Source organism: Musca autumnalis, unplaced genomic scaffold (genome assembly GCF_047663935.1).
Source record: "Musca autumnalis isolate F117 unplaced genomic scaffold, ASM4766393v1 scaffold_3, whole genome shotgun sequence".
In the NCBI taxonomy this organism is placed as follows: domain Eukaryota; kingdom Metazoa; phylum Arthropoda; class Insecta; order Diptera; family Muscidae; genus Musca; species Musca autumnalis.
Window position 1 is genome coordinate 64,055,060 of NW_027411866.1, and position 27,467 is coordinate 64,082,526.

Genomic DNA, 27,467 nt, shown 5'->3' on the forward strand with positions numbered 1-27,467 from the left:
TGTCTTCCACGAAGAACGCTATAAGATCTATATTAAACATTTTACCAATTTTCAGACAAAAATATTGGTCTATTTCACCCGATAAATTGGTTGGTTTTTATTATGTTTTGGAGATTGTTTTGTTTCCCCATGCATATTTTTGCATCATAGGATAATCGGACATTCTGTATTAAACGCAGAAAACAATGTTACTGCTCATGGTTTCTTAAAACAATCTTGGCAGCAACCAAAATTGTAACCAGCGCATTAGCTTGATATTTACACTGGAAATATTTTTGGCCACTTGCTCCATACAGGTCGATCCACTGTGGTCTGGCGTTGGCTTGACGATGCTCATCACGCTCACCAATTCCGTCGCCTATGCTGGGAAGTTTCGTCTTACTTCGGGTATTCGACCAGTAGGCTTATGGCGAGCGGCTGCAGCAGTGATGATGTCTCGGAACGTCCTTTCCGCTAACCGAACATCAGGGGATTAGGCAGTTCTATGAAGCGGTGATTGGTGAACTTTGAAAATCGGCCAATCAGCTTTCCCATGATTGACGAAAATGCGGCGTTCAGAAGTGATGCAGTCGGGCGGTGTGATAAGAGAAATGACGGGTTGCAAAGTGACTACATTTGTCAGACCAGATGCCACGATGGTTATGTCTGTCCAACTGTGACACTATCTTCTAATTATGGTAGGGTCGTCCTTATTGACCAAGCAAAACGCATTGCTATCAATCTGCTCAGCTGTACCCCTCTTGTCGTTTCCGAGGGCCGAATGTCACATGTCATGCATGATATGACGTTCCAGGTATTTCTCGGCGGGATGTATACGTGTAGCAACTTTCTCGGCAATTCCACACCTGACTGCTACCCACATTCATTCCATTTACGGGTCATTAGAGTGAGGTTCAAGCGAGATAGGTCTGTATTGAGCAGACTGGGATAATAGGAAAGCTAATCCCCCACCTCCACTTTTGGTGCGATTCTTCCACAGTACGTTGTAACCATTACAACTCTATAAGCTGCAATTGTTGTTGAGCTTGGTTTCCTGCGCCGCCGCTACCCTGATCTTCTCCGAATTATGAAGCCCATTGCAATTAAATTGCGAAACGGATGCATTTTCTGGGATGGAACAACAATGACAAAATTTGTACTCGACTACTTAAATTTACTTACTTCTTCTTCTTTATTTGCGTATCCGATATTCGGATGTAAAGCTATCATACAATATTATTGTTTACATATTCAAAAATTTATTTCAAAATATAGATGTTATCTAAGTGTATGTAAGCTCTCGATTTTTAGCGGCATATAGTAAGTTGGTTTCATCTCTGTATCCCGTCCAATCTTGAATGTTTTTTAGCCAGTGTGTCTCTCTCCTGCCTCTGTTTCGGTTTCCTGCTTTTTATAATGTTTTTTATAAATTTGTATTTTTCATTTCTCATTAGATGACCTGATGCAGGAGTTGTCTGTCATGGTTCATTCTTCGAAGAACTTCCTGGTTTGTTATGTGTGCAGTATATGGTATTCTTAAAATTCGTCGATATATCCATATTTCGAAAGCTTCGAGTTTCTTCTCATCTGCACTTTTAATAGTCCAGGTTTCGACTGCATATAGTAGCACTGACCAAATGTAACATTTCACAAATCGTATCTTTGTTGCTAAGCTTATGTCATGATTTGTTAGCACAGTTTTATATTTGAAAAAGTTATCTCTAGCCATCTCCACTCGACGATTAATTTCATTTGAATTATTCCATTTGTCGTTTATTAGGACACCAAGGTATTTAAAACTTTTTACACGCTCAATTGTCTCGTTCTTTATTTTTAGTGTTGTATCAAAAATGTTATTATCTTTTCTACTGATCGCCATGTATTTTGTCTTTTTTATATTTATATTGAGACCATATATTTCGCTTATTTGTGTCACTTTGTGTAGTAGATGTTGTAGATCAGACATACTGCCAGCAACTATGTTGGTATCATCGGCGTATCGTATATTATTTACCATTTTGCCGTGTATTTTTATACCCATTCGTTCTTTTTCAACTGATTCACAAAATATTCGCTGAGAGTATATATTGAAGAGGAGTGGTGATAATATGCAGCCTTGTCGAACACCTTTGGATATGGGGACTTCGTCTGTAAATTCACCATTTATGTATTTCTAGTCTAGCGGTTTGGTTCCAATATAGATTTCTTATACACCTAATTTCCTTTTCTTCTATCCCAATATCTCTTAGTATGTTTATCAGTTTATCATGTTTGACAGTGTCGAATGCCTTTTCATAGTCTATGAAACATATGAACACATCCTTATGAACATTTCTACATTTTTGTACAACTATTTGAAGAGATAGTAGAGCTTCTCGGGTACCCGTACCCACTTTGAAGCAGAATTGGGATTCCCCCATAGCAGTTTCACATTTGCTGTATATTCTCGTATGGATTATTCGGAGGAAGATTTTTAATATATGGCACATGAGTCATTCGATTTTTTGGGTATCGGAATAAAGGTAGATTTTAACCAATCGTAAGGGTATTGACCTGTATCATATACACAGTTAAATAGGCGGACAATCAATAATACGTTGTCTCCATCTATAAGTTTTAAAATTTCAGATGGAATTTCGTCAGGTCCAGTTGATCTCTTATCTTTTAATGATAAGATCGCACGTTCCACTTCCGATTTCGTGATAGGGGTTCCAGATATATCAGTACTTACATTATGTTGGTATATTGAACGTCGGTCGTCGGTAAATAGTTGTTCAATATAGTTTTTCCATATATTCTTTATATGTTCTGTCTCAAAAATTGGTATATTGTTGTCATCCATGAGAAGTGTTGATGTTGTTCTTCTATATATCCCAGCGGGTTCTTTAAGCTTTTTGTGTAAGTGAAAATCGTCATGAATATGTTGTAAATGCTCGATCTCTTGGCATTTTTGGTTTAGCAGAGAATTTTTGGCAACTCTGATTGCTGTGCGAATTTCTTTATTTATCTCCCAGCAGCGTTCGTAATCAACATTTTTGTATTTTCTTCTTTCCTCTCGAAGTTCCATTATCTCGTTGTTCATCCACTCCTCTTGGGTTCTTCTTGTTTGGTTTCCAATGTAGTTTTTTGTTACTTTGCATTTTGCATCTTTCACGTTGTTCCATATACTGTCTGCATTGTTTGTATCAATATCTCCAAGTTTGTTTCGTTTCTGGTTGTTGCATTCTTGAGTATTTCCATATTAATTTTATGTGATTTCCTTTTACGTTTTTGGATTCGGGCCAGTTTAATTCCAAGATTGCACATCAAAAGATTATGATCGGACGGCACATCAGCTCCTGGGAATGTTGAACATTTGGTTACACAAGTCCTAAATCTGTTCTTGATCATTATAAAGTCTATTTGATTTCGTACGACATTTCTTCCATTATCCAATGGTGACTTCCATGTGTATAGGCGTCTGGGATGTAGTCGGAATACTGTATTGGTTAAGGTCATCTTAAATTCTTGGCAAAATTGAATTAATCTGTCTCCTCTCTCATTTCTTTCACCAAGCCCATATCTTCCTGTTACACCATTTACTCCTTCATTACCCACTTTGGCGTTGAAATTGCCTTGAATTATTGTTATTTCATGTGATTTCGTCATTTTAAGCAGTTCACATATTTCTTCATAAAACAGTTCAATTTCGTCATTGTTTCCATCACATGTTGGGGCATATACCTGTATTATGTTCATATTTAGGGGCTTTGTTGAGATTTTAATCATCATAGTTCTCTCTGACATCGGAACATATCCAACTACACAATCTGCAATGTTTTTCTTGACAATAATGCATACTTCTCGTCTGCGGATTCCTTTCATATTTCCAGAATGGTATACTACTACATTTTGAAATTCAAAATTGCCGCTTTCTGTCCACCAAGTTTCACTGACACCTAGTATATCAATTTTAAGTCGATTCATTTCATTGATTGTGTTGTTTAATTTACCGACTTCGTATAAACTTCAGACGTTCCAGGTTCCGATGTTTAGTTTTTGGTTGTTTTTACCTCCGTGGATTCTTAGCACCCTCTTTTGGCCGGAGACTGAGGGCCGTGTGTTTTGGTTTGTATTGCTCATATTGTATAATTTTCAAGGGAGATTACTTCAGTGGTTTCCTTGCCTTCTGAAGGGCTTACAGTTTTCCATCTAGTTTTCAGCCGCTCCCCATGGAGTTCCGACACTGTTTGCTGCCGCTTTACTTAAAGACAAACGCAGCAACCTGTTGGTCCGCGGGACATATTTGATTTCCGTCCTACCACCCATATCTGGGAAGCATTCCCCTTACTTAAACAATCATAAATTCGGCAATCTAGCTATTTATATAAAAGTAATTTCCATTTTTTTTATTCTTCTGAAATCAATCTATCCGCACCCACTTAGTATTTATAAATATCTCAAACGGTGTGGGAAATACGCATACACAAACATGCAAAATTGCCCACAGGCAACATCGGGCCACAAAGGTTAAAAATATATTAGTTTTGTTTCATTCGATCGCTTTGTTCTTAAAAACAGCTCAAAATACATTTGACTAACAATTTTTGTAGTGAGTCCAACTTATAATTTACGTGCTCTGGTATTGATATTCAGAATATCGCGAAACTAATACATATAGCAAAATATTATAATGGATTCTGAATGAGAAGGTAATACCATAATTTTTTGAAAAAGTAATGTTTTAACGTGTTGTGGACATCCAGTTAGCTGTATGTTTTCTTATGGCTATATTACACCATATGCTTTTTCACATGTATGTAGTCGCTTTGGGTATATTAATATATAGACCATCTGATGTCATACATGTGTAAAACATATGGTGTAATATAGCCATTAGCTTATTTTGTAATGCCAATTCGATCATATATGGTTTCTATAGATATGTTGGACTATAACTCTGTTGTCTGACCTCTTACATTAACATAAGTGGCATCAATGGAGAGGGCAACAATTCGTCTTCGAAATTTTAGTTACCTGGGCCGTACGTGTCTTCCACGAAGAACGCTATAAGATCTATATTAAACATTTTACCAATTTTCAGACAAAAATATTGGTCTATTTCACCCGATAAATTGGTTGGTTTTTATTATGTTTTGGAGATTGTTTTGTTTCCCCATGCATATTTTTGCATCATAGGATAATCGGACATTCTGTATTAAACGCAGAAAACAATGTTACTGCTCATGGTTTCTTAAAACAATCTTGGCAGCAACCAAAATTGTAACCAGCGCATTAGCTTGATATTTACACTGGAAATATTTTTGGCCACTTGCTCCATACAGGTCGATCCACTGTGGTCTGGCGTTGGCTTGACGATGCTCATCACGCTCACCAATTCCGTCGCCTATGCTGGGAAGTTTGGTCTTACTTCGGGTATTCGACCAGTAGGCTTATGGCGAGCGGCTGCAGCAGTGATGATGTCTCGGAACGTCCTTTCCGCTAACCGAACATCAGGGGATTAGGCAGTTCTATGAAGCGGTGATTGGTGAACTTTGAAAATCGGCCAATCAGCTTTCCCATGATTGACGAAAATGCGGCGTTCAGAAGTGATGCAGTCGGGCGGTGTGATAAGAGAAATGACGGGTTGCAAAGTGACTACATTTGTCAGACCAGATGCCACGATGGTTATGTCTGTCCAACTGTGACACTATCTTCTAATTATGGTAGGGTCGTCCTTATTGACCAAGCAAAACGCATTGCTATCAATCTGCTCAGCTGTACCCCTCTTGTCGTTTCCGAGGGCCGAATGTCACATGTCATGCATGATATGACGTTCCAGGTATTTCTCGGCGGGATGTATACGTGTAGCAACTTTCTCGGCAATTCCACACCTGACTGCTACCCACATTCATTCCATTTACGGGTCATTAGAGTGAGGTTCAAGCGAGATAGGTCTGTATTGAGCAGACTGGGATAATAGGAAAGCTAATCCCCCACCTCCACTTTTGGTGCGATTCTTCCACAGTACGTTGTAACCATTACAACTCTATAAGCTGCAATTGTTGTTGAGCTTGGTTTCCTGCGCCGCCGCTACCCTGATCTTCTCCGAATTATGAAGCCCATTGCAATTAAATTGCGAAACGGATGCATTTTCTGGGATGGAACAACAATGACAAAATTTGTACTCGACTACTTAAATTTACTTACTTCTTCTTCTTTATTTGCGTATCCGATATTCGGATGTAAAGCTATCATACAATATTATTGTTTACATATTCAAAAATTTATTTCAAAATATAGATGTTATCTAAGTGTATGTAAGCTCTCGATTTTTAGCGGCATATAGTAAGTTGGTTTCATCTCTGTATCCCGTCCAATCTTGAATGTTTTTTAGCCAGTGTGTCTCTCTCCTGCCTCTGTTTCGGTTTCCTGCTTTTTATAATGTTTTTTATAAATTTGTATTTTTCATTTCTCATTAGATGACCTGATGCAGGAGTTGTCTGTCATGGTTCATTCTTCGAAGAACTTCCTGGTTTGTTATGTGTGCAGTATATGGTATTCTTAAAATTCGTCGATATATCCATATTTCGAAAGCTTCGAGTTTCTTCTCATCTGCACTTTTAATAGTCCAGGTTTCGACTGCATATAGTAGCACTGACCAAATGTAACATTTCACAAATCGTATCTTTGTTGCTAAGCTTATGTCATGATTTGTTAGCACAGTTTTATATTTGAAAAAGTTATCTCTAGCCATCTCCACTCGACGATTAATTTCATTTGAATTATTCCATTTGTCGTTTATTAGGACACCAAGGTATTTAAAACTTTTTACACGCTCAATTGTCTCGTTCTTTATTTTTAGTGTTGTATCAAAAATGTTATTATCTTTTCTACTGATCGCCATGTATTTTGTCTTTTTTATATTTATATTGAGACCATATATTTCGCTTATTTGTGTCACTTTGTGTAGTAGATGTTGTAGATCAGACATACTGCCAGCAACTATGTTGGTATCATCGGCGTATCGTATATTATTTACCATTTTGCCGTGTATTTTTATACCCATTCGTTCTTTTTCAACTGATTCACAAAATATTCGCTGAGAGTATATATTGAAGAGGAGGGGTGATAATATGCAGCCTTGTCGAACACCTTTGGATATGGGGACTTCGTCTGTAAATTCACCATTTATGTATTTCTAGTCTAGCGGTTTGGTTCCAATATAGATTTCTTATACACCTAATTTCCTTTTCTTCTATCCCAATATCTCTTAGTATGTTTATCAGTTTATCATGTTTGACAGTGTCGAATGCCTTTTCATAGTCTATGAAACATATGAACACATCCTTATGAACATTTCTACATTTTTGTACAACTATTTGAAGAGATAGTAGAGCTTCTCGGGTACCCGTACCCACTTTGAAGCAGAATTGGGATTCCCCCATAGCAGTTTCACATTTGCTGTATATTCTCGTATGGATTATTCGGAGGAAGATTTTTAATATATGGCACATGAGTCATTCGATTTTTTGGGTATCGGAATAAAGGTAGATTTTAACCAATCGTAAGGGTATTGACCTGTATCATATACACAGTTAAATAGGCGGACAATCAATAATACGTTGTCTCCATCTATAAGTTTTAAAATTTCAGATGGAATTTCGTCAGGTCCAGTTGATCTCTTATCTTTTAATGATAAGATCGCACGTTCCACTTCCGATTTCGTGATAGGGGTTCCAGATATATCAGTACTTACATTATGTTGGTATATTGAACGTCGGTCGTCGGTAAATAGTTGTTCAATATAGTTTTTCCATATATTCTTTATATGTTCTGTCTCAAAAATTGGTATATTGTTGTCATCCATGAGAAGTGTTGATGTTGTTCTTCTATATATCCCAGCGGGTTCTTTAAGCTTTTTGTGTAAGTGAAAATCGTCATGAATATGTTGTAAATGCTCGATCTCTTGGCATTTTTGGTTTAGCAGAGAATTTTTGGCAACTCTGATTGCTGTGCGAATTTCTTTATTTATCTCCCAGCAGCGTTCGTAATCAACATTTTTGTATTTTCTTCTTTCCTCTCGAAGTTCCATTATCTCGTTGTTCATCCACTCCTCTTGGGTTCTTCTTGTTTGGTTTCCAATGTAGTTTTTTGTTACTTTGCATTTTGCATCTTTCACGTTGTTCCATATACTGTCTGCATTGTTTGTATCAATATCTCCAAGTTTGTTTCGTTTCTGGTTGTTGCATTCTTGAGTATTTCCATATTAATTTTATGTGATTTCCTTTTACGTTTTTGGATTCGGGCCAGTTTAATTCCAAGATTGCACATCAAAAGATTATGATCGGACGGCACATCAGCTCCTGGGAATGTTGAACATTTGGTTACACAAGTCCTAAATCTGTTCTTGATCATTATAAAGTCTATTTGATTTCGTACGACATTTCTTCCATTATCCAATGGTGACTTCCATGTGTATAGGCGTCTGGGATGTAGTCGGAATACTGTATTGGTTAAGGTCATCTTAAATTCTTGGCAAAATTGAATTAATCTGTCTCCTCTCTCATTTCTTTCACCAAGCCCATATCTTCCTGTTACACCATTTACTCCTTCATTACCCACTTTGGCGTTGAAATTGCCTTGAATTATTGTTATTTCATGTGATTTCGTCATTTTAAGCAGTTCACATATTTCTTCATAAAACAGTTCAATTTCGTCATTGTTTCCATCACATGTTGGGGCATATACCTGTATTATGTTCATATTTAGGGGCTTTGTTGAGATTTTAATCATCATAGTTCTCTCTGACATCGGAACATATCCAACTACACAATCTGCAATGTTTTTCTTGACAATAATGCATACTTCTCGTCTGCGGATTCCTTTCATATTTCCAGAATGGTATACTACTACATTTTGAAATTCAAAATTGCCGCTTTCTGTCCACCAAGTTTCACTGACACCTAGTATATCAATTTTAAGTCGATTCATTTCATTGATTGTGTTGTTTAATTTACCGACTTCGTATAAACTTCAGACGTTCCAGGTTCCGATGTTTAGTTTTTGGTTGTTTTTACCTCCGTGGATTCTTAGCACCCTCTTTTGGCCGGAGACTGAGGGCCGTGTGTTTTGGTTTGTATTGCTCATATTGTATAATTTTCAAGGGAGATTACTTCAGTGGTTTCCTTGCCTTCTGAAGGGCTTACAGTTTTCCATCTAGTTTTCAGCCGCTCCCCATGGAGTTCCGACACTGTTTGCTGCCGCTTTACTTAAAGACAAACGCAGCAACCTGTTGGTCCGCGGGACATATTTGATTTCCGTCCTACCACCCATATCTGGGAAGCATTCCCCTTACTTAAACAATCATAAATTCGGCAATCTAGCTATTTATATAAAAGTAATTTCCATTTTTTTTATTCTTCTGAAATCAATCTATCCGCACCCACTTAGTATTTATAAATATCTCAAACGGTGTGGGAAATACGCATACACAAACATGCAAAATTGCCCACAGGCAACATCGGGCCACAAAGGTTAAAAATATATTAGTTTTGTTTCATTCGATCGCTTTGTTCTTAAAAACAGCTCAAAATACATTTGACTAACAATTTTTGTAGTGAGTCCAACTTATAATTTACGTGCTCTGGTATTGATATTCAGAATATCGCGAAACTAATACATATAGCAAAATATTATAATGGATTCTGAATGAGAAGGTAATACCATAATTTTTTGAAAAAGTAATGTTTTAACGTGTTGTGGACATCCAGTTAGCTGTATGTTTTCTTATGGCTATATTACACCATATGCTTTTTCACATGTATGTAGTCGCTTTGGGTATATTAATATATAGACCATCTGATGTCATACATGTGTAAAACATATGGTGTAATATAGCCATTAGCTTATTTTGTAATGCCAATTCGATCATATATGGTTTCTATAGATATGTTGGACTATAACTCTGTTGTCTGACCTCTTACATTAACATAAGTGGCATCAATGGAGAGGGCAACAATTCGTCTTCGAAATTTTAGTTACCTGGGCCGTACGTGTCTTCCACGAAGAACGCTATAAGATCTATATTAAACATTTTACCAATTTTCAGACAAAAATATTGGTCTATTTCACCCGATAAATTGGTTGGTTTTTATTATGTTTTGGAGATTGTTTTGTTTCCCCATGCATATTTTTGCATCATAGGATAATCGGACATTCTGTATTAAACGCAGAAAACAATGTTACTGCTCATGGTTTCTTAAAACAATCTTGGCAGCAACCAAAATTGTAACCAGCGCATTAGCTTGATATTTACACTGGAAATATTTTTGGCCACTTGCTCCATACAGGTCGATCCACTGTGGTCTGGCGTTGGCTTGACGATGCTCATCACGCTCACCAATTCCGTCGCCTATGCTGGGAAGTTTGGTCTTACTTCGGGTATTCGACCAGTAGGCTTATGGCGAGCGGCTGCAGCAGTGATGATGTCTCGGAACGTCCTTTCCGCTAACCGAACATCAGGGGATTAGGCAGTTCTATGAAGCGGTGATTGGTGAACTTTGAAAATCGGCCAATCAGCTTTCCCATGATTGACGAAAATGCGGCGTTCAGAAGTGATGCAGTCGGGCGGTGTGATAAGAGAAATGACGGGTTGCAAAGTGACTACATTTGTCAGACCAGATGCCACGATGGTTATGTCTGTCCAACTGTGACACTATCTTCTAATTATGGTAGGGTCGTCCTTATTGACCAAGCAAAACGCATTGCTATCAATCTGCTCAGCTGTACCCCTCTTGTCGTTTCCGAGGGCCGAATGTCACATGTCATGCATGATATGACGTTCCAGGTATTTCTCGGCGGGATGTATACGTGTAGCAACTTTCTCGGCAATTCCACACCTGACTGCTACCCACATTCATTCCATTTACGGGTCATTAGAGTGAGGTTCAAGCGAGATAGGTCTGTATTGAGCAGACTGGGATAATAGGAAAGCTAATCCCCCACCTCCACTTTTGGTGCGATTCTTCCACAGTACGTTGTAACCATTACAACTCTATAAGCTGCAATTGTTGTTGAGCTTGGTTTCCTGCGCCGCCGCTACCCTGATCTTCTCCGAATTATGAAGCCCATTGCAATTAAATTGCGAAACGGATGCATTTTCTGGGATGGAACAACAATGACAAAATTTGTACTCGACTACTTAAATTTACTTACTTCTTCTTCTTTATTTGCGTATCCGATATTCGGATGTAAAGCTATCATACAATATTATTGTTTACATATTCAAAAATTTATTTCAAAATATAGATATTATCTAAGTGTATGTAAGCTCTCGATTTTTAGCGGCATATAGTAAGTTGGTTTCATCTCTGTATCCCGTCCAATCTTGAATGTTTTTTAGCCAGTGTGTCTCTCTCCTGCCTCTGTTTCGGTTTCCTGCTTTTTATAATGTTTTTTATAAATTTGTATTTTTCATTTCTCATTAGATGACCTGATGCAGGAGTTGTCTGTCATGGTTCATTCTTCGAAGAACTTCCTGGTTTGTTATGTGTGCAGTATATGGTATTCTTAAAATTCGTCGATATATCCATATTTCGAAAGCTTCGAGTTTCTTCTCATCTGCACTTTTAATAGTCCAGGTTTCGACTGCATATAGTAGCACTGACCAAATGTAACATTTCACAAATCGTATCTTTGTTGCTAAGCTTATGTCATGATTTGTTAGCACAGTTTTATATTTGAAAAAGTTATCTCTAGCCATCTCCACTCGACGATTAATTTCATTTGAATTATTCCATTTGTCGTTTATTAGGACACCAAGGTATTTAAAACTTTTTACACGCTCAATTGTCTCGTTCTTTATTTTTAGTGTTGTATCAAAAATGTTATTATCTTTTCTACTGATCGCCATGTATTTTGTCTTTTTTATATTTATATTGAGACCATATATTTCGCTTATTTGTGTCACTTTGTGTAGTAGATGTTGTAGATCAGACATACTGCCAGCAACTATGTTGGTATCATCGGCGTATCGTATATTATTTACCATTTTGCCGTGTATTTTTATACCCATTCGTTCTTTTTCAACTGATTCACAAAATATTCGCTGAGAGTATATATTGAAGAGGAGGGGTGATAATATGCAGCCTTGTCGAACACCTTTGGATATGGGGACTTCGTCTGTAAATTCACCATTTATTTCTAGTCTAGCGGTTTGGTTCCAATATAGATTTCTTATACACCTAATTTCCTTTTCTTCTATCCCAATATCTCTTAGTATGTTTATCAGTTTATCATGTTTGACAGTGTCGAATGCCTTTTCATAGTCTATGAAACATATGAACACATCCTTATGAACATTTCTACATTTTTGTACAACTATTTGAAGAGATAGTAGAGCTTCTCGGGTACCCGTACCCACTTTGAAGCAGAATTGGGATTCCCCCATAGCAGTTTCACATTTGCTGTATATTCTCGTATGGATTATTCGGAGGAAGATTTTTAATATATGGCACATGAGTCATTCGATTTTTTGGGTATCGGAATAAAGGTAGATTTTAACCAATCGTAAGGGTATTGACCTGTATCATATACACAGTTAAATAGGCGGACAATCAATAATACGTTGTCTCCATCTATAAGTTTTAAAATTTCAGATGGAATTTCGTCAGGTCCAGTTGATCTCTTATCTTTTAATGATAAGATCGCACGTTCCACTTCCGATTTCGTGATAGGGGTTCCAGATATATCAGTACTTACATTAGTTGGTATATTGAACGTCGGTCGTCGGTAAATAGTTGTTCAATATAGTTTTTCCATATATTCTTTATATGTTCTGTCTCAAAAATTGGTATATTGTTGTCATCCATGAGAAGTGTTGATGTTGTTCTTCTATATATCCCAGCGGGTTCTTTAAGCTTTTTGTGTAAGTGAAAATCGTCATGAATATGTTGTAAATGCTCGATCTCTTGGCATTTTTGGTTTAGCAGAGAATTTTTGGCAACTCTGATTGCTGTGCGAATTTCTTTATTTATCTCCCTGCAGCGTTCGTAATCAACATTTTTGTATTTTCTTCTTTCCTCTCGAAGTTCCATTATCTCGTTGTTCATCCACTCCTCTTGGGTTCTTCTTGTTTGGTTTCCAATGTAGTTTTTTGTTACTTTGCATTTTGCATCTTTCACGTTGTTCCATATACTGTCTGCATTGTTTGTATCAATATCTCCAAGTTTGTTTCGTTTCTGGTTGTTGCATTCTTGAGTATTTCCGTATTAATTTTATGTGATTTCCTTTTACGTTTTTGGATTCGGGCCAGTTTAATTCCAAGATTGCACATCAAAAGATTATGATCGGACGGCACATCAGCTCCTGGGAATGTTGAACATTTGGTCACACAAGTCCTAAATCTGTTCTTGATCATTATAAAGTCTATTTGATTTCGTACGACATTTCTTCCATTATCCAATGGTGACTTCCATGTGTATAGGCGTCTGGGATGTAGTCGGAATACTGTATTGGTTAAGGTCATCTTAAATTCTTGGCAAAATTGAATTAATCTGTCTCCTCTCTCATTTCTTTCACCAAGCCCATATCTTCCTGTTACACCATTTACTCCTTCATTACCCACTTTGGCGTTGAAATTGCCTTGAGTTATTGTTATTTCATGTGATTTCGTCATTTTAAGCAGTTCACATATTTCTTCATAAAACAGTTCAATTTCGTCATTGTTTCCATCACATGTTGGGGCATATACCTGTATTATGTTCATATTTAGGGGCTTTGTTGAGATTTTAATCATCATAGTTCTCTCTGACATCGGAACATATCCAACTACACAATCTGCAATGTTTTTCTTGACAATAATGCATACTTCTCGTCTGCGGATTCCTTCCATATTTCCAGAATTGTATACTACTACATTTTGAAATTCAAAATTGCCGCTTTCTGTCCACCAAGTTTCACTGACACCTAGTATATCAATTTTAAGTCGATTCATTTCATTGATTGTGTTGTTTAATTTACCGACTTCGTATAAACTTCGGACGTTCCAGGTTCCGATGTTTAGTTTTTGGTTGTTTTTACCTCCGTGGATTCTTAGCACCCTCTTTTGGCCGGAGACTGAGGGCCGTGTGTTTTGGTTTGTATTGCTCATATTGTATGATTTTCAAGGGAGATTACTTCAGTGGTTTCCTTGCCTTCTGAAGGGCTTACAGTTTTCCATCTAGTTTTCAGCCGTTCCCCATGGAGTTCCGACACTGTTTGCTGCCGCTTTACTTAAAGACAAACGCAGGAACCTGTTGGTCCGCGGGACATATTTGATTTCCGTCCTACCACCCATATCTGGGAAGCATTCCCCTTACTTAAACAATCATAAATTCGGCAATCTAGCTATTTATATAAAAGTAATTTCCATTTTTTTATTCTTCTGAAATCAATCTATCCGCACCCACTTAGTATTTATAAATATCTCAAACGGTGTGGGAAATACGCATACACAAACATGCAAAATTGCCCACGGGCCACAAAGGTTAAATAAAAATATATTAGTTTTGTTTCATTCGATCGCTTTGTTCTTAAAGATAGCTCAAAATACATTTGACTAACAATTTTTGTAGTGAGTCCAACTTATAATTTACGTGCTCTGGTATTGATATTCAGAATATCGCGAAACTAATACATATAGCAAAATATTATAATGGATTCTGAATGAGAAGGTAATACCATAATTTTTTGAAAAAGTAATGTTTTAACGTGTTGTGGACATCCAGTTAGCTGTATGTTTTCTTATGGCTATATTACACCATATGCTTTTTCACATGTATGTAGTCGCTTTGGGTATATTAATATATAGACCATCTGATGTCATACATGTGTAAAACATATGGTGTAATATAGCCATTAGCTTATTTTGTAATGCCAATTCGATCATATATGGTTTCTATAGATATGTTGGGCTATAACTCTGTTGTCTGACCTCTTACATTAACATAAGTGGCATCAATGGAGAGGGCAACAATTCATCTTCGAAATGTTAGTTACCTGGGCCGTACGTGTTTTCCACGAAGAACACTATAAGATCTATATTAAACATTTTACCAATTTTCAGACAAAAATATTGGTCTATTTCACCCGATAAATTGGTTGGTTTTTATTATGTTTTGGAGATTGTTTTGTTTCCCCATGCATATTTTTGCATCATAGGATAATCGGACATTCTGTATTAAACGCAGAAAACAATGTTACTGCTCATGGTTTCTTAAAACAGCAACCAAAATTGTAACCAGCGCATTAGCTTGATATTTACACTGGAAATATTTTTGGCCACTTGCTCCATACAGGTCGATCCACTGTGGTCTGGCGTTGGCTTGACGATGCTCATCACGCTCACCAATTCCGTCGCCTATGCTGGGAAGTTTGGTCTTACTTCGGGTATTCGACCAGTAGGCTTATGGCGAGCGGCTGCAGCAGTGATGATGTCTCGGAACGTCCTTTCCGCTAACCGAACATCAGGGGATTAGGCAGTTCTATGAAGCGGTGATTGGTGAACTTTGAAAATCGGCCAATCAGCTTTCCCATGATTGACGAAAATGCGGCGTTCAGAAGTGATGCAGTCGGGCGGTGTGATAAGAGAAATGACGGGTTGCAAAGTGACTACATTTGTCAGACCAGATGCCACGATGGTTATGTCTGTCCAACTGTGACACTATCTTCTAATTATGGTAGGGTCGTCCTTATTGACCAAGCAAAACGCATAGCTATCAATCTGCTCAGCTGTACCCCTCTTGTCGTTTCCGAGGGCCGAATGTCACATGTCATGCATGATATGACGTTCCAGGTATTTCTCGGCGGGATGTATACGTGTAGCAACTTTCTCGGCAATTCCACACCTGACTGCTACCCACATTCATTCCATTTACGGGTCATTAGAGTGAGGTTCAAGCGAGATAGGTCTGTATTGAGCAGACTGGGATAATAGGAAAGCTAATCCCCCACCTCCACTTTTGGTGCGATTCTTCCACAGTACGTTGTAACCATTACAACTCTATAAGCTGCAATTGTTGTTGAGCTTGGTTTCCTGCGCCGCCGCTACCCTGATCTTCTCCGAATTATGAAGCCCATTGCAATTAAATTGCGAAACGGATGCATTTTCTGGGATGGAACAACAATGACAAAATTTGTACTCGACTACTTAAATTTACTTACTTCTTCTTCTTTATTTGCGTATCCGATATTCGGATGTAAAGCTATCATACAATATTATTGTTTACATATTCAAAAATTTATTTCAAAATATAGATATTATCTAAGTGTATGTAAGCTCTCGATTTTTAGCGGCATATAGTAAGTTGGTTTCATCTCTGTATCCCGTCCAATCTTGAATGTTTTTTAGCCAGTGTGTCTCTCCCCTGCCTCTGTTTCGGTTTCCTGCTTTTTATAATGTTTTTTATAAATTTGTATTTTTCATTTCTCATTAGATGACCTGATGCAGGAGTTGTCTGTCATGGTTCATTCTTCGAAGAACTTCCTGGTTTGTTATGTGTGCAGTATATGGTATTCTTAAAATTCGTCGATATATCCATATTTCGAAAGCTTCGAGTTTCTTCTCGTCTGCACTTTTAATAGTCCAGGTTTCGACTGCATATAGTAGCACTGACCAAATGTAACATTTCACAAATCGTATCTTTGTTGCTAAGCTTATGTCATGATTTGTTAGCACAGTTTTATATTTGAAAAAGTTATCTCTAGCCATCTCCACTCGACGATTAATTTCATTTGAATTATTCCATTTGTCGTTTATTAGGACACCAAGGTATTTAAAACTTTTTACACGCTCAATTGTCTCGTTCTTTATTTTTAGTGTTGTATCAAAAATGTTATTATCTTTTCTACTGATCGCCATGTATTTTGTCTTTTTTATATTTATATTGAGACCATATATTTCGCTTATTTGTGTCACTTTGTGTAGTAGATGTTGTAGATCAGACATACTGCCAGCAACTATGTTGGTATCATCGGCGTATCGTATATTATTTACCATTTTGCCGTGTATTTTTATACCCATTCGTTCTTTTTCAACTGATTCACAAAATATTCGCTGAGAGTATATATTGAAGAGGAGGGGTGATAATATGCAGCCTTGTCGAACACCTTTGGATATGGGGACTTCGTCTGTAAATTCACCATTTATTTCTAGTCTAGCGGTTTGGTTCCAATATAGATTTCTTATACACCTAATTTCCTTTTCTTCTATCCCAATATCTCTTAGTATGTTTATCAGTTTATCATGTTTGACAGTGTCGAATGCCTTTTCATAGTCTATGAAACATATGAACACATCCTTATGAACATTTCTACATTTTTGTACAACTATTTGAAGAGATAGTAGAGCTTCTCGGGTACCCGTACCCACTTTGAAGCAGAATTGGGATTCCCCCATAGCAGTTTCACATTTGCTGTATATTCTCGTATGGATTATTCGGAGGAAGATTTTTAATATATGGCACATGAGTCATTCGATTTTTTGGGTATCGGAATAAAGGTAGATTTTAACCAATCGTAAGGGTATTGACCTGTATCATATACACAGTTAAATAGGCGGACAATCAATAATACGTTGTCTCCATCTATAAGTTTTAAAATTTCAGATGGAATTTCGTCAGGTCCAGTTGATCTCTTATCTTTTAATGATAAGATCGCACGTTCCACTTCCGATTTCGTGATAGGGGTTCCAGATATATCAGTACTTACATTAGTTGGTATATTGAACGTCGGTCGTCGGTAAATAGTTGTTCAATATAGTTTTTCCATATATTCTTTATATGTTCTGTCTCAAAAATTGGTATATTGTTGTCATCCATGAGAAGTGTTGATGTTGTTCTTCTATATATCCCAGCGGGTTCTTTAAGCTTTTTGTGTAAGTGAAAATCGTCATGAATATGTTGTAAATGCTCGATCTCTTGGCATTTTTGGTTTAGCAGAGAATTTTTGGCAACTCTGATTGCTGTGCGAATTTCTTTATTTATCTCCCTGCAGCGTTCGTAATCAACATTTTTGTATTTTCTTCTTTCCTCTCGAAGTTCCATTATCTCGTTGTTCATCCACTCCTCTTGGGTTCTTCTTGTTTGGTTTCCAATGTAGTTTTTTGTTACTTTGCATTTTGCATCTTTCACGTTGTTCCATATACTGTCTGCATTGTTTGTATCAATATCTCCAAGTTTGTTTCGTTTCTGGTTGTTGCATTCTTGAGTATTTCCGTATTAATTTTATGTGATTTCCTTTTACGTTTTTGGATTCGGGCCAGTTTAATTCCAAGATTGCACATCAAAAGATTATGATCGGACGGCACATCAGCTCCTGGGAATGTTGAACATTTGGTCACACAAGTCCTAAATCTGTTCTTGATCATTATAAAGTCTATTTGATTTCGTACGACATTTCTTCCATTATCCAATGGTGACTTCCATGTGTATAGGCGTCTGGGATGTAGTCGGAATACTGTATTGGTTAAGGTCATCTTAAATTCTTGGCAAAATTGAATTAATCTGTCTCCTCTCTCATTTCTTTCACCAAGCCCATATCTTCCTGTTACACCATTTACTCCTTCATTACCCACTTTGGCGTTGAAATTGCCTTGAGTTATTGTTATTTCATGTGATTTCGTCATTTTAAGCAGTTCACATATTTCTTCATAAAACAGTTCAATTTCGTCATTGTTTCCATCACATGTTGGGGCATATACCTGTATTATGTTCATATTTAGGGGCTTTGTTGAGATTTTAATCATCATAGTTCTCTCTGACATCGGAACATATCCAACTACACAATCTGCAATGTTTTTCTTGACAATAATGCATACTTCTCGTCTGCGGATTCCTTCCATATTTCCAGAATTGTATACTACTACATTTTGAAATTCAAAATTGCCGCTTTCTGTCCACCAAGTTTCACTGACACCTAGTATATCAATTTTAAGTCGATTCATTTCATTGATTGTGTTGTTTAATTTACCGACTTCGTATAAACTTCGGACGTTCCAGGTTCCGATGTTTAGTTTTTGGTTGTTTTTACCTCCGTGGATTCTTAGCACCCTCTTTTGGCCGGAGACTGAGGGCCGTGTGTTTTGGTTTGTATTGCTCATATTGTATGATTTTCAAGGGAGATTACTTCAGTGGTTTCCTTGCCTTCTGAAGGGCTTACAGTTTTCCATCTAGTTTTCAGCCGTTCCCCATGGAGTTCCGACACTGTTTGCTGCCGCTTTACTTAAAGACAAACGCAGGAACCTGTTGGTCCGCGGGACATATTTGATTTCCGTCCTACCACCCATATCTGGGAAGCATTCCCCTTACTTAAACAATCATAAATTCGGCAATCTAGCTATTTATATAAAAGTAATTTCCATTTTTTTATTCTTCTGAAATCAATCTATCCGCACCCACTTAGTATTTATAAATATCTCAAACGGTGTGGGAAATACGCATACACAAACATGCAAAATTGCCCACGGGCCACAAAGGTTAAATAAAAATATATTAGTTTTGTTTCATTCGATCGCTTTGTTCTTAAAGATAGCTCAAAATACATTTGACTAACAATTTTTGTAGTGAGTCCAACTTATAATTTACGTGCTCTGGTATTGATATTCAGAATATCGCGAAACTAATACATATAGCAAAATATTATAATGGATTCTGAATGAGAAGGTAATACCATAATTTTTTGAAAAAGTAATGTTTTAACGTGTTGTGGACATCCAGTTAGCTGTATGTTTTCTTATGGCTATATTACACCATATGCTTTTTCACATGTATGTAGTCGCTTTGGGTATATTAATATATAGACCATCTGATGTCATACATGTGTAAAACATATGGTGTAATATAGCCATTAGCTTATTTTGTAATGCCAATTCGATCATATATGGTTTCTATAGATATGTTGGGCTATAACTCTGTTGTCTGACCTCTTACATTAACATAAGTGGCATCAATGGAGAGGGCAACAATTCATCTTCGAAATGTTAGTTACCTGGGCCGTACGTGTTTTCCACGAAGAACACTATAAGATCTATATTAAACATTTTACCAATTTTCAGACAAAAATATTGGTCTATTTCACCCGATAAATTGGTTGGTTTTTATTATGTTTTGGAGATTGTTTTGTTTCCCCATGCATATTTTTGCATCATAGGATAATCGGACATTCTGTATTAAACGCAGAAAACAATGTTACTGCTCATGGTTTCTTAAAACAGCAACCAAAATTGTAACCAGCGCATTAGCTTGATATTTACACTGGAAATATTTTTGGCCACTTGCTCCATACAGGTCGATCCACTGTGGTCTGGCGTTGGCTTGACGATGCTCATCACGCTCACCAATTCCGTCGCCTATGCTGGGAAGTTTGGTCTTACTTCGGGTATTCGACCAGTAGGCTTATGGCGAGCGGCTGCAGCAGTGATGATGTCTCGGAACGTCCTTTCCGCTAACCGAACATCAGGGGATTAGGCAGTTCTATGAAGCGGTGATTGGTGAACTTTGAAAATCGGCCAATCAGCTTTCCCATGATTGACGAAAATGCGGCGTTCAGAAGTGATGCAGTCGGGCGGTGTGATAAGAGAAATGACGGGTTGCAAAGTGACTACATTTGTCAGACCAGATGCCACGATGGTTATGTCTGTCCAACTGTGACACTATCTTCTAATTATGGTAGGGTCGTCCTTATTGACCAAGCAAAACGCATTGCTATCAATCTGCTCAGCTGTACCCCTCTTGTCGTTTCCGAGGGCCGAATGTCACATGTCATGCATGATATGACGTTCCAGGTATTTCTCGGCGGGATGTATACGTGTAGCAACTTTCTCGGCAATTCCACACCTGACTGCTACCCACATTCATTCCATTTACGGGTCATTAGAGTGAGGTTCAAGCGAGATAGGTCTGTATTGAGCAGACTGGGATAATAGGAAAGCTAATCCCCCACCTCCACTTTTGGTGCGATTCTTCCACAGTACGTTGTAACCATTACAACTCTATAAGCTGCAATTGTTGTTGAGCTTGGTTTCCTGCGCCGCCGCTACCCTGATCTTCTCCGAATTATGAAGCCCATTGCAATTAAATTGCGAAACGGATGCATTTTCTGGGATGGAACAACAATGACAAAATTTGTACTCGACTACTTAAATTTACTTACTTCTTCTTCTTTATTTGCGTATCCGATATTCGGATGTAAAGCTATCATACAATATTATTGTTTACATATTCAAAAATTTATTTCAAAATATAGATATTATCTAAGTGTATGTAAGCTCTCGATTTTTAGCGGCATATAGTAAGTTGGTTTCATCTCTGTATCCCGTCCAATCTTGAATGTTTTTTAGCCAGTGTGTCTCTCCCCTGCCTCTGTTTCGGTTTCCTGCTTTTTATAATGTTTTTTATAAATTTGTATTTTTCATTTCTCATTAGATGACCTGATGCAGGAGTTGTCTGTCATGGTTCATTCTTCGAAGAACTTCCTGGTTTGTTATGTGTGCAGTATATGGTATTCTTAAAATTCGTCGATATATCCATATTTCGAAAGCTTCGAGTTTCTTCTCGTCTGCACTTTTAATAGTCCAGGTTTCGACTGCATATAGTAGCACTGACCAAATGTAACATTTCACAAATCGTATCTTTGTTGCTAAGCTTATGTCATGATTTGTTAGCACAGTTTTATATTTGAAAAAGTTATCTCTAGCCATCTCCACTCGACGATTAATTTCATTTGAATTATTCCATTTGTCGTTTATTAGGACACCAAGGTATTTAAAACTTTTTACACGCTCAATTGTCTCGTTCTTTATTTTTAGTGTTGTATCAAAAATGTTATTATCTTTTCTACTGATCGCCATGTATTTTGTCTTTTTTATATTTATATTGAGACCATATATTTCGCTTATTTGTGTCACTTTGTGTAGTAGATGTTGTAGATCAGACATACTGCCAGCAACTATGTTGGTATCATCGGCGTATCGTATATTATTTACCATTTTGCCGTGTATTTTTATACCCATTCGTTCTTTTTCAACTGATTCACAAAATATTCGCTGAGAGTATATATTGAAGAGGAGGGGTGATAATATGCAGCCTTGTCGAACACCTTTGGATATGGGGACTTCGTCTGTAAATTCACCATTTATTTCTAGTCTAGCGGTTTGGTTCCAATATAGATTTCTTATACACCTAATTTCCTTTTCTTCTATCCCAATATCTCTTAGTATGTTTATCAGTTTATCATGTTTGACAGTGTCGAATGCCTTTTCATAGTCTATGAAACATATGAACACATCCTTATGAACATTTCTACATTTTTGTACAACTATTTGAAGAGATAGTAGAGCTTCTCGGGTACCCGTACCCACTTTGAAGCAGAATTGGGATTCCCCCATAGCAGTTTCACATTTGCTGTATATTCTCGTATGGATTATTCGGAGGAAGATTTTTAATATATGGCACATGAGTCATTCGATTTTTTGGGTATCGGAATAAAGGTAGATTTTAACCAATCGTAAGGGTATTGACCTGTATCATATACACAGTTAAATAGGCGGACAATCAATAATACGTTGTCTCCATCTATAAGTTTTAAAATTTCAGATGGAATTTCGTCAGGTCCAGTTGATCTCTTATCTTTTAATGATAAGATCGCACGTTCCACTTCCGATTTCGTGATAGGGGTTCCAGATATATCAGTACTTACATTATGTTGGTATATTGAACGTCGGTCGTCGGTAAATAGTTGTTCAATATAGTTTTTCCATATATTCTTTATATGTTCTGTCTCAAAAATTGGTATATTGTTGTCATCCATGAGAAGTGTTGATGTTGTTCTTCTATATATCCCAGCGGGTTCTTTAAGCTTTTTGTGTAAGTGAAAATCGTCATGAATATGTTGTAAATGCTCGATCTCTTGGCATTTTTGGTTTAGCAGAGAATTTTTGGCAACTCTGATTGCTGTGCGAATTTCTTTATTTATCTCCCAGCAGCGTTCGTAATCAACATTTTTGTATTTTCTTCTTTCCTCTCGAAGTTCCATTATCTCGTTGTTCATCCACTCCTCTTGGGTTCTTCTTGTTTGGTTTCCAATGTAGTTTTTTGTTACTTTGCATTTTGCATCTTTCACGTTGTTCCATATATTGTCTGCATTGTTTGTATCAATATCTCCAAGTTTGTTTCGTTTCTGGTTGTTGCATTCTTGAGTATTTCCGTATTAATTTTATGTGATTTCCTTTTACGTTTTTGGATTCGGGCCAGTTTAATTCCAAGATTGCACATTAAAAGATTATGATCGGACGGCACATCAGCTCCTGGGAATGTTGAACATTTGGTCACACAAGTCCTAAATCTGTTCTTGATCATTATAAAGTCTATTTGATTTCGTACGACATTTCTTCCATTATCCAATGGTGACTTCCATGTGTATAGGCGTCTGGGATGTAGTCGGAATACTGTATTGGTTAAGGTCATCTTAAATTCTTGGCAAAATTGAATTAATCTGTCTCCTCTCTCATTTCTTTCACCAAGCCCATATCTTCCTGTTACACCATTTACTCCTTCATTACCCACTTTGGCGTTGAAATTGCCTTGAGTTATTGTTATTTCATGTGATTTCGTCATTTTAAGCAGTTCACATATTTCTTCATAAAACAGTTCAATTTCGTCATTGTTTCCATCACATGTTGGGGCATATACCTGTATTATGTTCATATTTAGGGGCTTTGTTGAGATTTTAATCATCATAGTTCTCTCTGACATCGGAACATATCCAACTACACAATCTGCAATGTTTTTCTTGACAATAATGCATACTTCTCGTCTGCGGATTCCTTCCATATTTCCAGAATGGTATACTACTACATTTTGAAATTCAAAATTGCCGCTTTCTGTCCACCAAGTTTCACTGACACCTAGTATATCAATTTTAAGTCGATTCATTTCATTGATTGTGTTGTTTAATTTACCGACTTCGTATAGACTTCGGACGTTCCAGGTTCCGATGTTTAGTTTTTGGTTGTTTTTACCTCCGTGGATTCTTAGCACCCTCTTTTGGCCGGAGACTGAGGGCCGTGTGTTTTGGTTTGTATTGCTCATATTGTATGATTTTCAAGGGAGATTACTTCAGTGGTTTCCTTGCCTTCTGAAGGGCTTACAGTTTTCCATCTAGTTTTCAGCCGCTCCCCATGGAGTTCCGACACTGTTTGCTGCCGCTTTACTTAAAGACAAACGCAGGAACCTGTTGGTCCGCGGGACATATTTGATTTCCGTCCTACCACCCATATCTGGGAAGCATTCCCCTTACTTAAACAATCATAAATTCGGCAATCTAGCTATTTATATAAAAGTAATTTCCATTTTTTTATTCTTCTGAAATCAATCTATCCGCACCCACTTAGTATTTATAAATATCTCAAACGGTGTGGGAAATACGCATACACAAACATGCAAAATTGCCCACAGGCAACATCGGGCCACAAAGGTTAAATAAAAATATATTAGTTTTGTTTCATTCGATCGCTTTGTTCTTAAAGATAGCTCAAAATACATTTGACTAACAATTTTTGTAGTGAGTCCAACTTATAATTTACGTGCTCTGGTATTGATATTCAGAATATCGCGAAACTAATACATATAGCAAAATATTATAATGGATTCTGAATGAGAAGGTAATACCATAATTTTTTGAAAAAGTAATGTTTTAACGTGTTGTGGACATCCAGTTAGCTGTATGTTTTCTTATGGCTATATTACACCATATGCTTTTTCACATGTATGTAGTCGCTTTGGGTATATTAATATATAGACCATCTGATGTCATACATGTGTAAAACATATGGTGTAATATAGCCATTAGCTTATTTTGTAATGCCAATTCGATCATATATGGTTTCTATAGATATGTTGGGCTATAACTCTGTTGTCTGACCTCTTACATTAACATAAGTGGCATCAATGGAGAGGGCAACAATTCATCTTCGAAATGTTAGTTACCTGGGCCGTACGTGTTTTCCACGAAGAACACTATAAGATCTATATTAAACATTTTACCAATTTTCAGACAAAAATATTGGTCTATTTCACCCGATAAATTGGTTGGTTTTTATTATGTTTTGGAGATTGTTTTGTTTCCCCATGCATATTTTTGCATCATAGGATAATCGGACATTCTGTATTAAACGCAGAAAACAATGTTACTGCTCATGGTCTTAACCACCCAGGTTATTTTTTATGACCATTCTCTAGTATTGTTTTTTACTACCACTCAGTTTATTTTCTAGGAAATTTTTCTATTCACAATTCACATTTTTGTCCACACACTTTTTCTTTATCTCGAGTAGCTCCAGTTGTAATGTAGAATTGTAATGACGCACATATAATAATTTTGGTAAATTATTTCAACAATGTTTTATATAATTTCAAAATATCCGATTCAAAAATTAGGATAACCGAGTCAAGATCTTCTCTTAACGCTAAATATTTCAGATGCAATGTTATGCACACCTGCCTTGCACGCTGAAGGTCGTGGGTTCGAGTCACCCGTCAGGCAACATCAAATATTCAACGGCGGTAAAATACCCTCAGTAATGTAGGCGACATTCCTGGGTATTTCAGCCATGTAAAACTTCTCTACGAGTGGTGTCTTAAGATACGCCGTGTGGACTCGGCGATAAACAGTAGTTCCCATATTATTGAGCTAATATGAATAGGGGTGCACTCATTGATATGAGAGAAGTCTCGCTTGTCCCGTCTGGGATGTTTGTAGAACAATTATTTTATTATATCTACATAACCAATACTTTATACGTAGGGTTTTTTCTGAACAAGGACCGGGTAAAAAGGGACAATGAAAACGTCAAAATATCTCTTAGTTACCCGTGAGAAACATGCCAAAAGTATTCTACCCGCTTATTCAGCAACTTTTTAACAACTTTACTCATTGTTTATTTTACAAAAATTTCATTTGATTGTTATGTAGTTGTTACAAAAACAAAAGAAATTTTAATAACTTTTCACTTGACAAAAGCTACTGAATAGGACTTCTGACCCTATAAAATCAATATCAGTTGTGATACATAAATTATATATTTATTTCCCGGGGAAAACTCTCCTGTGGGAATTCCCTACCCAAAACCCTATTTGTACCCCATCAAGAACAGCTGATCCTTAGACTAGCTGCATCATTATTGGTATCAATGGGAGTAAAAGTAAACCAATTCTGACATATTGACTTATTTTGAATAGTATAACACACCAAACTTAAGATTTTGTGGAATTACGTCGTTTTATTACGAATATCAATGTTGTTGGTTTAAAGAGGTTATATATGCAAGAAGCAGCTTTAGGGAACCGACACTTTTTGTATTATGTGTTTTGGTTAAAGAGGTATTTGTAGCTGCGTTTAATCAAAATCAAAACGCCAAAAAGTGTCGGATCCCTAAAGATTTCTAAGAAAAATATAAGTCTTAATTTTTAAGTTTCTGCTTTTTAGGGGCGAAGGCCATTATTTGTGAGATTTTAATTCATTTAATCAATCCAGCTTTATGACCTAATCTTAATATTCTCCCTTTCAGAATCGTTGTAACAAATTGGTTATTGACTAAAGTGCTTCCAGAAACTTCAGTATATTAGATCATTCTGTAATTTCTAACATTTCATTTATTTTGTAATTACAGGCCTTGGATGCTCAACACCGAAAAGCTGTAGCAGATATGATTCATGAGTTAAGTGATAAGGCACAATTTATTACAACGACGTTTCGGCCGGAGCTTCTGGAAAATGCACATAAATTCTATGGTGTTCGCTTTAGAAATAAAGTGAGTCACATAGATTGTGTCACAAGAGAACAAGCAAAAGACTTCGTGGAAGATGATAACACTCATGCTTGAAAACTATTGCATAAATTATAACCTTACCTTGTTAACATACTAAAAAGTAATAAAGAATTTTTCTGTATTGCAACAGAATTGGAATTTAATTTATGGAGGCAATATCAAAATATGCCCGGCAAAGACTTTCTGCCCTGAAGGGAGCTGAAATTCCAATTTGATTGGTGCATATATGTAAAAACAAATAGGGGAACCGTTCTATTGAGCTATATCAAAACGTAGATCAATATAGCATATTTTAATTTAATTTATTTATACAGTTCCTATGCAACATAACATACCTCTTATAATTAAAGTGTAGGATTATTTATGCTATGAAATATCCAATTTAAAATATAAAAAGTGGCAAAAAAATTTAATAAGGTGTACATGTTTAAACAATTAAAAAAATAAAATATAAAATATATACAAAATAGGCAATCTCATATGGAACGGAAGCATTTAACTGGTCGAAATATTGAATAAACGTCGAAGATTTATACATCGGATTTTTGCATGTTTTTTATTTCTTATCCAATTGGACTCAAATTTTGGATCTAGGCGTTTTGAGGGTCAATTTTTCGATATTTGGGGTCATATCAAATATATGCAA

General features: G+C 36.7%; 1 protein-coding gene across 2 annotated transcripts in view; it reads left to right on the forward strand.

Moving 5' to 3' along the window:
* The window catches only part of SMC3 (structural maintenance of chromosomes 3), a 355,919-nt gene extending 328,971 nt beyond the window's left edge, over positions 1 to 26,948 (forward strand). For both annotated transcript variants that reach the window (XM_073979227.1, XM_073979228.1), the window contains one exon: positions 26,663 to 26,948. In XM_073979227.1, the coding sequence (XP_073835328.1) occupies positions 26,663 to 26,875 (213 nt within the window). In that variant the 3' untranslated portion in view covers positions 26,876 to 26,948. The remainder of the gene's footprint in view (positions 1 to 26,662) is intronic.
* Positions 26,949 to 27,467: the final 519 nt, after the last annotated feature.